Source organism: Moschus berezovskii, chromosome 2 (genome assembly GCF_049115385.1).
Source record: "Moschus berezovskii isolate FMDL1 chromosome 2, NW_MosBer_1.0, whole genome shotgun sequence".
NCBI lineage: Eukaryota > Metazoa > Chordata > Mammalia > Artiodactyla > Moschidae > Moschus > Moschus berezovskii.
In genome coordinates this window covers 23626489-23640657 of record NC_142461.1, presented here as the reverse complement: position 1 = coordinate 23640657, position 14169 = coordinate 23626489, and the positions used below count along the sequence as shown (strand labels likewise).

The 14169-nt window shown below is 43.6% G+C and overlaps 1 protein-coding gene across 2 annotated transcripts; it reads right to left on the bottom strand.

Moving 5' to 3' along the window:
* Positions 1–492: 492 nt before the first annotated feature.
* On the bottom strand, positions 493–13932 carry FAM124B (family with sequence similarity 124 member B). 2 transcript variants are annotated; one of them, XM_055398475.2, is made up of 3 exons: positions 13783–13932; positions 12908–13417; positions 493–3339 (listed from the first exon to the last, which is right to left on the bottom strand). In XM_055398475.2, the coding sequence occupies exons 1-3, from the start codon at positions 13882–13884 to the stop codon at positions 2686–2688; spliced, it is 1266 nt and encodes a 421-aa protein (XP_055254450.2). In that variant the 5' UTR covers positions 13885–13932; the 3' UTR covers positions 493–2685. The 2 variants fall into 2 exon arrangements, with proteins under 2 accessions (XP_055254450.2, XP_055254449.2); XM_055398474.2 differs by having other exon boundaries at positions 12908–13915.
* Between the last annotated feature and the right edge of the window lie 237 nt (positions 13933–14169).

Here is a 14169-nt window from a genome sequence, read left to right as displayed (position 1 = left end):
ATCCCTGGGTTGGTAATATTGCCTGAAGAAGACAATGGCACCTTACTCCAGTATTCTTGCCTGGAAAAGTCCATGGACACAGAAACTTGGCGGGCTACAGTCCATGGACTCAGCAACTAAAGGACAACTTCCTCTAACAAACACATTTGTAAGCTTCTAAATGTTACCATTTCTATTAATGTTTAGCAATATCCAAAAATGCTTGCAAAAAAAATGTGAATACTATGGGAGTTAAGAAGAGCCAAACAACTGAAATGCAACTGAGTTTCAATATACCTATAAAAAATATAAAATTATCTGATCATCAGAAGTCCCTCATGATACATTTTAAATTTCAAGAAATACAGTACAAGTAAGTAAAGAGTCTGGATAATTTGATAAATTGGATTAGACTAGTTCATAGTTTATCTCTTGTTATATGTAATCTCTTTTGAACTTTTAGGATATATTTGATCCTATAATTTTCCTCCAGATATATAAACATAAATGATACATATTGCCAAAAATATGAGAGAATTGGGGTTTTCTTTTAATTTATCATTGCTTTTACTAAAGGTTGTTTTTTAAAAATCCTTTATTTTTAATACATTCAAAAATATGGGTATGAAGAATCATTTGAAATTATAATATCTTACATATTTACAGTTTAACAATATCCAAACGCTTTCATATGCTTATGTTGATTTTTCTAACAACCTTGGTACAGAAGATAAAGCAGCAGAAAATCAAAGGTTTAAGGTCACATATAAATAGCAAATTTTAAAACTGAGACCCAAATGTGGGCCTTTCTCATCCACCCACTGGTATTTCTCTCTTAGCACGTGGTAAACTGAATTCCTGTCATGAGCAGGAGGATAGAGAAGGTGACATTTTACGAGCACACTCTTATTTTACAAGTCAGTTTTGTAAGTTATCATTCAAATTCCTCAATATTCTTCATGATTTCCATGTACTTCTATTCTTACCCATGTATTATGTTAAAGGAATTAGATAACCTCAAAGAAGCCAGAAAGAAACCTCAAAACTTCCTGCTGTGCTTTTCAAGGCAGCTCAGTAGTTCTGTTTAAATAAGACTTTAAATTTTTTTAAACACCTATTATAAAAAACCATACTAAAAGTAAGTTCTTCATTCCACATTCTAAGATCTAACTCTAATCTGAGGGAAAGAAAAAGATGGGGATGAGAATATATTGATAGCGTCAGGACAAGAATCCATGTATAAGTCTCGTCTTTGTCCATTTGCAGCTGTCTTCCATTTCGATTCTTTTAGGCAGACAGAGAGCCTAAACCCGGTCCAGTCTCGCTACCACGAGATTCATCCTTAAGTCTGAACTCACCCTTCTCTGCTGTTGGATGTAGTTTAGGGTCTTCAAAAGATCCAGCCAAATCAGTGTTTATAGTCACTTAACATCTGTTTTGGAAAATGAAGTTCTTGGAATAAAATAACCTTACAAATTAACTGAAACACACAGACCTCAGGTGTTTTTGAACATGTATCAACCCAATCAAATGAGACACCATGTGAGCAATTAAGTATTTGTCTGTTATGATTATAAGCGCAGTTCACAGTATGTCCAGTCTTCACCCACAGGTCCTTCATAGAGTCTGACGCAGCAGGTGTGGTATCAATTGTGGACATGTTTCCCAGGGAAGTGTTTGCACTCCAACATGTTCTTAAAAGCTGATAGAATGGATTTCTCATAAGGCAAAACCATAAACAAGTTTTGGGTTTGATGGCCACAGAACCTATGTGTACCATCTGTCAATGTCGTATTCAAAGGTGTTTGATACAATTTGCTGCATCAGTGAATCTACAGATGAACGAGTGAGAATTACAGAGGGATTTCGCAATTCGTACATGGCCACAAGAACCCAAGTCCTGCTCTAGTGACGAAACCAATGCAATCTTCCTGCCACACTCGGTGGAGACTTCGAATCATCCAGTAACATCCCACTCCTCTGCTTAATTATATGAACCACTGGCCCCACTAGAGTAGCATGGAAACAAACAAGAAATGGAGGTGCGAGAAAACCCCGGAGCCTAGCTTTTACTTTTAACCTGATTTTTTTGGCTTCCAGGGTTGCTGCTCATTAAACAGGAAAAGAAAAAAGTGTTTGCAATTTTCAAAACACTTTGCATGTGAACTCATTCCAGATGCAAACAACTTTCAGGGCAAAAATCACTGGAGGGTTCGTGGTGAACAGGGCCTAGTTACCGAATGAGGTCACATAAAAATTAAAAAAACACTAAAGAATAAATAGTCCAATGCTGTCCCGGGGGCATGAGCTATGCAACACAAGTAAAAATTAAAACCAAATTACAGTCACTAATCAGCATTGCATAACACATCCGACTCATTTGCATACAATGCAATTATCCTGATAGATGCTGAACTCAACACACCCAGCTGGGTTAGAGTGTCCCCTAGGACGTGAGCCATTGGGCTTTTTCCCTGTACATTGGCTGCATTCCCTCATGACCATGACGGCAAATAAAAGCCATTCATCAGCACCGCACAGCGCTGCTAAACTTTGAACATTTGGAATAAAAGTGATGCAGATCCATGAATGGCTCACATTCAGGCCCCCTCAGATGAACAAGAAACAGGATGATTCTGGGTCAGTGCTCCATTTCTAGAACATCCTATTTGATCTCGAGTTTTAGAAAACCACGGTCGTCTTATGCTATATAAAGAATTCTTCTTCTGCTTCTTTTGCTTCACCTTGGACTGGCAGAGGAAGGGGACATTTTGAGAGTATCTTCTTAGCACCAAGGTCCCTTTGGCCAGCAAGTGACAGGGGGTGAACCCTTTCCTTAAAGATCCTGTTGATTTTGGAAGTAGCTGACCCTAAGAAAGAGGTTGACAAGCAGGGTGGTGGCTGGTGGGTCGGAAGATTCCTCAGAAATCTGCTCACAAAAGATGGCCTGGGTTCAGAACTGACCACAGTGAATCCAGTGTCAACATTGGTCTCTGCCTCCAGCTTCTCGAAGCTGTTTTCCCAGCCGAGGACCTTCATTCTGGCCCCGGGTTCTAGGTGAAGAGAAGATAGTTGCGGCTGGGAGTCCGTGGCTGGGCTGCTGGGCTGAGCTGAGCCACCAGGGCTTTTCCACAAAGTGTCATGGGAACCGTCTGACGCTGGCCGCCCACGAGGCTCAGGCAGCTCCACAGAGCCCACTTTGAACCTCCTGCCCCGACTCCTTCGACTCCTTAACTCTAGGGTCCTAATTTCAGAGACAGGGGTCAGCCTGGAGCTGTGGGGAACAGTGTCAGCTCCCGAGGTGCCATTCAGAAAAGGAGGCTCGCCATTCCTCACACCAAGTCCTGGATTCAACTGGACCTACGGGGACAAGGAGAAGAGTTAATGTTTTCCATTAACTAAGTGCCAAGAACAGATTATATCATACTCAGCCTTCTGCCATGCTGTGCTCATGTGGACTTTCAATAAAGTCAGTTGAACTGAATAGAAGTAAGAGGTACAGTCCTTCAACAGGATGAGCTGCCACCTTTGCTTCCTGGACATTATATTCTACCTTTTTATTTAACCCAATAAAGTTTTTCTCTTCTGGAACTGGAATCTGGCTATTTACATATTCAGAAATCGTTCAGGATTGATATTAGACTATGCAATCTAGAGGAGCCTCCATGTCACTAATTTTTACTTGAACTCTTGGAATTTTACAAGGCTGACCCTTCTCCTTTACATTTGAAGATTTCTCCTTAAATTTCTATGTCAGCAGGTTCTTCTGGATTTTCTTTTTCCATCTACCCCTCTCAGTTTCGTCACAGGACATAGTTCTTCAGTGCTAACCTGGGCCATCTTCTCTTCTCAGTCTGCACGCTCTCTCAGGAAAATCTCATTGAATCCCATGCCTTCAACTATTATCTAACTGATGAAGGCATCAGAAAGTCTCATTATAGTTTAGATCCATCTCTTAAGATTCAGACTTATCTATCCAACCGTCATCCAGGCACAAGCTCCTAAAACTCAACATGTCCAAAGGTGAACTCATCGCCCTCCTCTCACTAAATCTATTCTGCTAACTCTTCTTCCTCTCATAGAACCTGGCATCATTTGCTCCATACTAGCCAAGCAAGAGCCTCATTTTCCCTTCCTCATCCTCCATGTCACCCATTCCCATGGACTCTGTCTTCCAAAGACTTCTCAGATCTTCCTGTCCTTCCATGTCCACTGCCATTAACCCTAGGGCAGATGCCAGCATCACTAGTTGAAATACTGCAACAGCCATCTGTAGGGACACCTCATGGGTGCTCCTGGCCTCCCTCAAATCCATTCTCCACTCCACAACCAGAGGAGCTTTGAAAACAGTTTTGATCATGTGACCCTCCTACTTCAAGTGGCTCCCTACTCTTCTTAAGGTAAAATCAAATCCCTTAAATAGACCACCATACCCTTCAGGGCTTCCCTGGTGGCTCAGATGGTAAAGAATCTGCCTGCAATGCGGGAGACCCAGGTTCAATCCCTGGGTTGGGAAGATCCCCTGGAGAAGAACATGATAACCCACTCCAGTATTCTTGCCTGGAGAATCCCATGGACAGAGGAGCTTGGTGAGCAACAGTCCATGGGGCCTCATAGAGTCAGAAACGACTGAACAACTAGCACTTTCTTTATTTTTCATGCCCTTCACAGCAGATAGACGGAGAAACAGTGGAGACAATGACAGACTTTATTTTCTTGGGCTCCAAAATCTTTGTGGACAGTGACTGCAGTCATGAAATTAAAAGACGCTTTCTTCTTGGAAGAAAAGCTATAACAAACCTAGACAGAGTATTCAAAAACAGAAATATCACTTTGCCAACAAAAATCCATATAGTCAAAGCTATGGTTTTTCCTGGAGAAGGAAATGGCAACCCACTCCAGTGTTCTTGTCTGGAGAATCCCAGGGATGGGGGAGCCTGGTGGGCTTCCGTCTATGGGGTCACACAGAGTCGGACACGACTGAAGTGACTTAGCAGCAGTAGCATGGTTTTTCCAGTAGTCATGTATGAATGTGAGAGTTGAACCATAAAGAAAACTGAGCACCGAAGAACTGATGCTTTCAAATTGTGGTGCTGGAGAAGACTCTTGAGAGTCCCTTGGGCAGCAAAGAGATCAAACCAGATAATCTTACAGGAAATCAACCCTGAATATTTATTGGAAGGACTTATGCTGAAGCTGAAGCTCCAGTATTTTGGCCATCTGACGTGAAGGGCCGTCTCACTGGAAAAGACCCTGATGCTGGGAAAGACTGAAGGCAGGAGGAGAAGAGGGCTACAGAGGATGAGATGGTTGGGTGGCATCATCAACTCAATGGACATGAGTTTGAGCAAACTCCAGGAGAGAGTGAAGGACAGGGAACTCTGGCGTGCTGCAGTCCATGGTGTCACAACGAGTCAGACATGACTGATAAACTGAACAACAACAAATACCCTTCACAGTCTGTCCTTTCTTACTCCAGCCTAATTCACCCCTTCTTCCTCTTGTCAAAATTGAGCCTTTTTCAATTCTTGGAACATTATTTGTTCTCTCCTAATGCCAGTTTTTGTGTATATTATTTCCTATGTCTGGAATATGTCTCCTCTGACTCTTCTTCCTGAAAACTCCTACCTTTCGTCAACGCCAAGCTTACACATCATTTCCTCCTAGATGCCTTCTCTGTGTCACTGAATCTGGGTTGTTATTGTTCAATCGCTAAATCATGTCTGACTCCTTGTGACCCTATGGACTGTAACCAGCCAAGATCCTTTGTCCATGATTTTTCAGACAAGAATACTGGTGTGAGTTCCATTTCCTTCTCCAGAGATCATCCTGGACAGGGAATTGAACCTGTGTCTCCTGCATTGGCAGGCAGATTCTTTACCACTGAGCTCCCAGAAAAGAAAGTGAAAGCAAAAGCCACTCAGTGGTGTCTGACTCTTTGCGATCCCATGTAGCCTGCCAAGCTCCTCTGTCCATGGAATTCTCCAAGCAAGAATACTGGAGTGGGTTGATATTTACTTCTCCAGGGGATCTTCCTGACCCAGGGATCAAACCTGGGTGTCCTGCATTGCAAGTCGATTCTCTCCCATCTGAGCCACTAGAAAAGCCATCAGAGGTGCCCCTAAATATTGGTTCTGTCACTTATTAGTTGTGGGACTTTAAACAAGTTACCTAAGGTTTCCTCATACATAGAAGGAGATGATAATAAGTACCAATGTCAGAGAGTTGCTGAGAAGTTTAAATTGTCACGGTGCCCAGGACATAGTGTTCCTAAACAGAAGTTGACTACTATCGTCTTCGTTAATCATACTACTTGCTGTCCTGGCAGCCTGTACTCTCCATGTCCTAGTGGTCACCACGCTATTCTGCAGTTGTGTGCTCAAGTTCTCTGTATCTTCTTCTAGACTTTGCCAACTGGAAGAGCTAGGACTTTAGACACCATCTTGATCACTATATCTCCACTACTTAGCTCAATGCCCAACATGTGGTAAGTAATCACTAGTAATTGTTGGATAAATAAAGAAAGCTTAATGCCTAACAAACTGTTTGTGTGTAGAAATGTATGTCCCCTAATTATTGGCCATTAAGTTGATACAAAGTCTTTTCAAGAAACTGTAGAAGGACATCCATCCTATGGATGGTCATTTCTGCAATCTTTAAGAGAGAGAACATCAACTTTTCCTTTTATTAAGAGAAGTCCTTAGACCATATGGTAGAAGAAAGAACAAAATTTTTACTATAGAAATGCAGGTTGTGCAGTTGGAGTGAAGAATTTTCAGGAGAAACATAATGCTGAGTGATTGAGATAAATCTCTTGAGAGAAAATGAAGCTTCTCTTGCCAAAGAAGCAATTGAAATGCATTTGTAGAGATTCTGATTATTTAGAGCACATCTTTCTAAGAAATATTTGTCAAATGTTACAGATTGAGAGCTAGGTGTTTTTGAGTTTCAAGGAACATTAGCAAATACCTTGATGAACAGGAAGATTATTTGTCACACATTTGGCTCCAACACTCGAGAAACAAGAGACTCTGCATCACTGAAACATGATCAGGCTGTTAAGGAAAATCTGATATCATGCAGGGAAAATAATACTGTCTCTTACTAAAAGTGATTCTAAGAAACAGCAAAAGAGGATTTCTCCTACATTGAGGGAAAAAAAAAAAGACTGCATGGTTCCCACATGTGCAGCCAAAAAGAAAAAAGGCTTTCTTTCCGGGGAAACTAGTTAACCCAAGTCTAACATGCTGGCGTATTATCATAGCCTAACTGACCCATGGAAGCTGAAACTCTAATACTTTGGCCCCCTAATGCAAAGAGCTGACTCACTTGAAAAGACCCTGATGCTGGGAAAGATTGAGGGCAGGAGGTGAAGGGAATGACAGAGGATGAGATGGTTGGATGGTATCACTGACTCAATGGACATGGGTTTGGGTGGACTCCGGGAGTTGGTGATGGACAGGGAGGCCTGGCATGCTGCTGTCCATGGGGTCGCAAAGAGTCAGACATGACTGAGCAACTGAACTGAACTGACCCGTGGAAGAGGAATACCCAACTCCAGCTTCCTCTAGCCTTTCATGTGAGAGAAGTGAAGTATTCAATTCCAGCCCACTCTAGCCATTCTCTTCCACCTAAGAGGAGAGAAAAAAGTGTAAACACTTGTGAAGTTCAAGGCATAGACTCATTAAGACTAAGACCTAATTTTAGAATGACTCCCTTCCCCCAACTCCTTGCCACCACATTAGTAAAGCGTTATTTACAGCTGTTCCTATGTCTCCTACATCATCCTGGCTATCAGGAAAAAAAATTACAAGACAATACAAAAGATAAAAAGGCACAGTGAAAAGACAGAGCAGGTATCAGAACCAGACGTGGCAGGGATGTTGGAATTATCAGGCCAATAATTTAAAATAATTCTGATTAATATACTAAAGTCTCTAATGGATAAAGTAAATAGCATGCAAGAACAGATGGCAATCTGAAAAGAGAGATGGAAATTCTAAAAGAAGAACCAAAAAGATTAAAAAACAAAAACAAAAAAACACTGTAACAGAAATAAAGAATGCCTTTAATGGGCTTCTTAGTAGACCAAACACGGCTGAGGAAACAATCTCTGAGCTACAGGACATATCAATAAAATCCTTGAAAAAGAAAAGCAGAGAGAAAAAAACAGGCTGAGACAAAACCTACAAATCAGAATGGACAACCTAAAAACTGGGACAACTACAAAAAGGGCAATAGACATACAATGGAAACACCAGAAGAAGAGAGAATGAAATACTAGAAATATTTGAAACAATAATGACTGAGAATTTCCCCAGATTTATGAAAGTGAAAGGCGCTCAGTCATGTCCGACTCTTTGCAACCCCATGAACTATACAGTCCGTGGAATTCTCTAGGCCAGAATACTGGAGCTGGTAGCCCTTCCCTTCTCCAGGGGATCTCCCCAACCTAGGGATCAAACCTAGGTCTCCCTCATTGCAGGCAGATTCTTTACCAGCTGAGCCACCGGGGAAGCTCAAGAATACTGGAGCTGGTAGCCCTTCCCTTCTCCAGGGGATCTTGCCAACCCAGGAATTGAACAGGGGTCTTCTGCATTGCAGGCAGATTCTTTACCAGCTGAGCTACCAGGGAAGCCCCCCTAATTTATGTCAGACACCCAACAACAGATACATCCACTAAGGAGTGAGACTGTAGGATGAAAACTGCCAAGTGGAGAATAGGCTAATCCAAGGTATGCATTCAATAAGTACTTGGTGAATGAATAAACACTGACATTCCTGATCATGTATTCAGACATACATTCATTACTGAGCATCTACTATGTACCCTAATATCAATCTCTCAAAAACACATATCCCGGGCTCTGAGAAGCATCGGTCTGCACTGACAAGAGATCTTGTAGTAAAAGACGTGGAGAGACACATAGCATCCTTACAGACAATAATTATACTACAGTTTCCACTTTACAAAGCACCTCCATGTATATCCAGTTTTGATCTCATAATGCAAATTGTACATGTCACTGCCATTCAGAGGCTCTATCAGTGACTGCTGATTATAGTCAGGATAAAATAGAAGCTACTTGGCAAGGCTTTTGCTCATTGACCCAAGAATGGTTTTGCCTACCATGTGCCAGACGTTGTTGTAAGTACTGGGAATACAGGAGAGGACCAAAATCGGTCCCTGTCCTCACGGTGCTTACCCCCCAGTGGCTGACCACATGCCTGAGGATGCAGCCTCTGCCCACCTGCCCATCCTCTTCCCCCAACCCCCTCCCTTCTCTCCAGCCACATGGGACTATAGGGTGCTTTCTGAACATGATGGCTAAGAAAATGCTATTCTACACATTCTCACCCATCATCTCCATTCGGAACACTTTCCTCTCGTCTCCATCTGGCTACTTCCTTCTGGGCTATCCAGCTCAGGCAGGGCCAGGTCTCACCCCTCAGGGAAGCGTTTCCCACCACCCTCACTGGATCTTGCAAACCACCCCCTGCAACCCCCTCGACACACGTCCATCCTGGCCCTGAGGAAGAGTTACATGTGGAGAAATGAACTTGTGATTATGACTCTTCTGTAAATGCATTCATGAGTGCTCAGTCCCTCAGTCATGTCTGACTCTTTGTGACCTCATAGACTGTAGCCCACCAGGCTCCTCTGTCCATGGAGTTCTCCAGGCAAGAACACTGGAGTGGGATCTTCCTTACCCAGGGATCGAACTCGGGTCTCCTGCATTGTATTATTTTTTTTCTTTGGTGGACATCAGTCATTTGTGCTACCCATAATTTGTCCCCTCACTAATCTTCCCTGGGGATTCTTGTTCCCCCTCCCCCAGGAGTCCCAAGAGAGTCTGAGTCCAGAAAAAAGCTAAAGATGCAGGAGAGGAGAGCCTCTGCCTCAGAGCTAAGCTGTCCACACAACCCCATTCCCCTGAGTGAGCAACTGAGTCCATTCGAGAGAGAAGACAGTCTGACCCAAGCTGGCCCAACTGACGTGACGTCCAGAAGTTTCAGGGGACCCGTGCTGGGTGAGGAACTCAAATGGATCATCTTCAGAGTTGCTGGCAGCCAGCTGCTGACAACAACAGCCTGTCTGGGGAAGTGGCAGAGCTGAGAGTCAGCTCCTAAGCCTGCTTCTTAAGACCCAGGCTGCTACTGCTGCTGCTGCTAAGTCACTTCAGTCATGTCTGACTCTGTGCGACCCCATAGACGGCAGCCCACCAGGCTCCCCTGTCCCTGGGATTCTCCAGGCAAGAACGCTGGCATGGGTTGCTGTTTCCTTCTCCAATGCATGAAAGACCCAGGCTACTTACGCATAAAAACCAATGTAAGAATAGACTTATGGACACAGGGGCAGGGAAGGAAGGAGAAGGTGGGATGTATGGAGAGAGTAACATGGAAGCATATGCACTACCATATGTAAAATAGACAGCCAATGGGAATTTGCTGTATGACTCAGGGAACTCAAACCGGGGCTCTGTGACAATCCAGAGGGGTGGGATGGGGAGGGAGGTTCAAGAGGAGGGGACATATGTATACGTATGGCTGATTCATCTTGATGTTTGACAGAAAACAACAAAATTCTGAAAAGCAATTATCCTTCAATTAAAAGGTAAATAAATTTATAAAAAATAAAGATTAAAAAATTTAATTTTAAAAAAGAAAGAAAATTAAGGCTTGCACACACACACGCACACACACACACATGCACACACACGCACACACACACATGCACACACACGTGCACACACATACACATGAGCACAGACACACACTCACAAAGCCAATGCATTTACCCCTCATTCTTTCTCCCCACAAGGAAGTTTGCAATGGGTTTCATATCCTGAAAAATTCACCACATTATAGAAGTGAAGTAGCTACAATGTGTTATCTTACATAGTGCATTATATCCGATCCTTTGTACATGAATTCTTCGGGGACTTTTATATGAAACCAGAAACAGAAGTTTCCAGAAGATAATTCCCTGTTTTGTTTGCAAAAGCCTAACTTTATTGACATTTATCCAAAAAACTATTCTGCACTCCCCAAATTCAACCTAACTTTCCAATGGAGCTAAGCTGTATAAGCCGTGATTCAGAAGTAAAAATGTCAGTTAGCCTTTAAAACAGAAATGTGTCTCCTGCTGCACACACTTATTACATTTTTGCTCAACAGTGAGATTTGAATTCTGGAGATTAACTAAGACCGAAGGGAAATTTTTAGATGCCTTGCAAATTAGTGAATTACATAATAGGCAACTAACAGAAACAGTGCCTATCCGCCTTATGTGAATAAGAAGGTAAAGGATTTAGAGATCACTTCATATAGAATCAGTATGACTCATATTTTATTAATAACTCAAAGCTGATGAGAACAAAATTAATCAAAGGGAAAGATAATTCATCTTCTAGCCTGTTTTTACCTTATCCAGTAGGTCTTAAAGCACTTCTTGACCATTTCTCAAGGACAGAAACTTTGCTGTGAATATCATGTACACCTCCCTGCCTGCACACACTTACACAGAGTACTGGACTGCAGTGGTTAACTGCCATGTAAACACTTAATCTTGGGTCTTGGGCAAGTAACTGGTACCTCTACTCCTTGGTTTTTGCCTTTTGTAAAACTTCCTAGGTTGTAAGAAGGACTAAATAAAGTAATCAAAGTGAAATACTTAGTCTAGGGCATAATATAAACAATAAGAGCTAAAATTGCTTTCTGGGCACTATCTTCAGTCAGTTCAGTTCAGTTCAGTTGCTCAGTCGTGTCCGACTCTCCGCGACCCCATGAATCACAGCACGCCAGGCCTCCCTGTCCATCACCAACTCCCGGAGTACACTCAAACTCATGTCCACAGAGTCGGTGATGCACTATCTTAAGCTCTTTATAAATGTCAGGTCACTTAGTGTAAATAACAACCTATCCTCTAGGAAGATGTTATACTACCCTCATTGTGCCAATGAAGGAACCAAGGTTCAAAAATCATGGAACTACTAAATGGCAAGGTTCAACTGCCACGTAATATAGTATAGGAAATGACACGTGGTAACTGTAATTAAGCTTGCCTTCGTAGGATGCTTACCAGAAGACTTTTTAATTCAAGCTTTTCTCAATTTTGAAGGATTCTAACCATCTACTTGATTTGGGGTAAAATTTTACAGTGATGCAAGATGCTTAAAAGTTAAGTCAACAGGATGGCATATTTAACATTTGTTGTTGTTTTTGTCTTGGTCACTAAGGCATGTCTGACTCTCTGTGATCCCATGGACTGTAGCCCACCATGCTCCTCTGTCCATGGAATTCTCCAGGCAAGAATACTGGAGTGGGTTGCCATTCCTTTCTCCAGGAGATCTTCCCAACCCAGGGCTCGAACCCACATCTCCTACATTGGCAGGCAGATTCTTTATAACTGAGCCACTAGCGAAGCCCAACATACTTAACATTCCCAACTTTAATTATAACTTCAGCTTTCTTAGGTTCACATGGAAAGAACTAATGAAATTGCTGAACCAGACGAGTGGGCAAAATATTGGTGTCTCGTTGAGGAGCATGGTTAAAGGAAAATCTGAAAAATGGGATATTGCCTGAGTCTACTGCAAACTACTTGTGTAAGCTACCAGCTCACAGCATCTGAACTTCTTTATCTGTCAAATGAGGGGATCTGATTAAATCAGTGACTCCCAACTGTGCTGTAAGTTACATATTAGCATTATCCAAGGAGCTTTCAAAAAATACCCAAGCCTGGGTGCCCCCAGAGATTCCAGTCTAACTGATCTGGGGTGAAGTCATGACATGAGAAGGTTTGAAAGCTCCCCAGAGATCCTGGTATGCAAACAAGGTTGAGAACCACGACATTACGTCATCTCTTGGCTATCAAATCACACAGCTACACGGGCATCTAGAGACCACAGAGACCAAACAGACGTACCTGAAGCAGGATCTTGTTGCCATCATAGTCCTGTGTTTGCCACCGGGTGCGGCTGATGGGGACACAGGGATGGGGTAGAAGAGGCACTAACTGGCCAATCTCCTGGACCTTGAACTGCAACACTGAAGCCTCTGTGGGGTCCACCAGTGTTCCAAGGGGCAGCTGCTTCAGGGAGAGCTGCAGGGCAAAGGTCTCAGTGGAGTAGAGCACGAAAAAACAGAAGTTGCTCTTTTGCAAGGTGGCTTCTCTCTGCAGGATCATTGCGTAGAGCCGGATGGCGTCTTCGTAATTATCAAAACTGCAGTAGAGTGTCACTCTCAGGATCTCTGTACCACAGTGCACCTGCCTCATGCCCCAGATGGGCATCTGGCTGTCCAGACTGTAGAATTCCTGACTGGCAAGAATGTAGGGGCAGGGTCTTCCCTGGGCGTTCTGAGCGGGGTAGCACTGCCACGGCCAATGCTGCAGGGAGTCAAGCACGCGGAAAAGCCTCTCCTCTCCAAGGTTCTCCTGCAAGAAAAGCAGAACAGACATCCCCGGGAAGCGTGACCGCTTGGAGTGGCACTTGTCGTAGTATTTCACTGGACTGGCCCGCTCGGACACAAGAAAGAGACGGATATCTGGGCAAATGCAATCCAGGAGCCGATCCAGGGTTTGCTGCAAAAGCAAGCCCTGCCCAGCATTGGCCAGGAGGTGGACAGTCATGGCCAGGGGCTCCGGTGTCTCATCCATCGTGGATGCTGAGGATGACAAAGGATGCCTGCGAATGGAGCCCGCAGGTCCAGCTTCTGAAATGAATCGGAGGGGCGGGAGGTTTCCACACTCAGCCTTCAGCCCAACAGGAAAGCTTCAGGATTTCAGAGCCACGCTCTTACCCTGTATGCCTGGTTGCTGCCGGCCACACTGTGAGAGAATCTCCACAGATCCAGGGACAACAGCCTCCATGCGACACACACCAGCAGCAGGGTCCATGTCATCCAGCCGGTGTATAATGTAACTGCGAGTGCAGGGCTGTGTCAGGTGCTCCCTGGGTTTCTGTTTGACCTAAAAACCTATAATCCTGAGAAACACTTGAGTGGGTGGTTCTTACAGACATTCGGTAAAGGAAATGACCAGGCAAAAAGGAATAAGAGTCGGCTGCGAGAGGCTGATAGCAATCTGTTTAGTTGAAAAGACATCCATTTTCTGGGCCCACAATGGGTTCTGGTTTCCTCCTTCCCTCCCTCCCTGTTTACAGTAGCCCGCCAGGCCACCTGAACACA

Coding starts and splice junctions, on each gene's coding strand:
- FAM124B (XM_055398474.2), bottom strand. CDS start 13,639: ATGGATGAGACACCGGAGCCCCTGGCCATGACTGTCCACCTCCTGGCC. Junction 3,340..12,907: donor GCAACAAGATCCTGCTTCAG/GTACGTCTGTTT, acceptor TTGTCCCCGTAG/GTCCAGTTGAATCCAGGACT.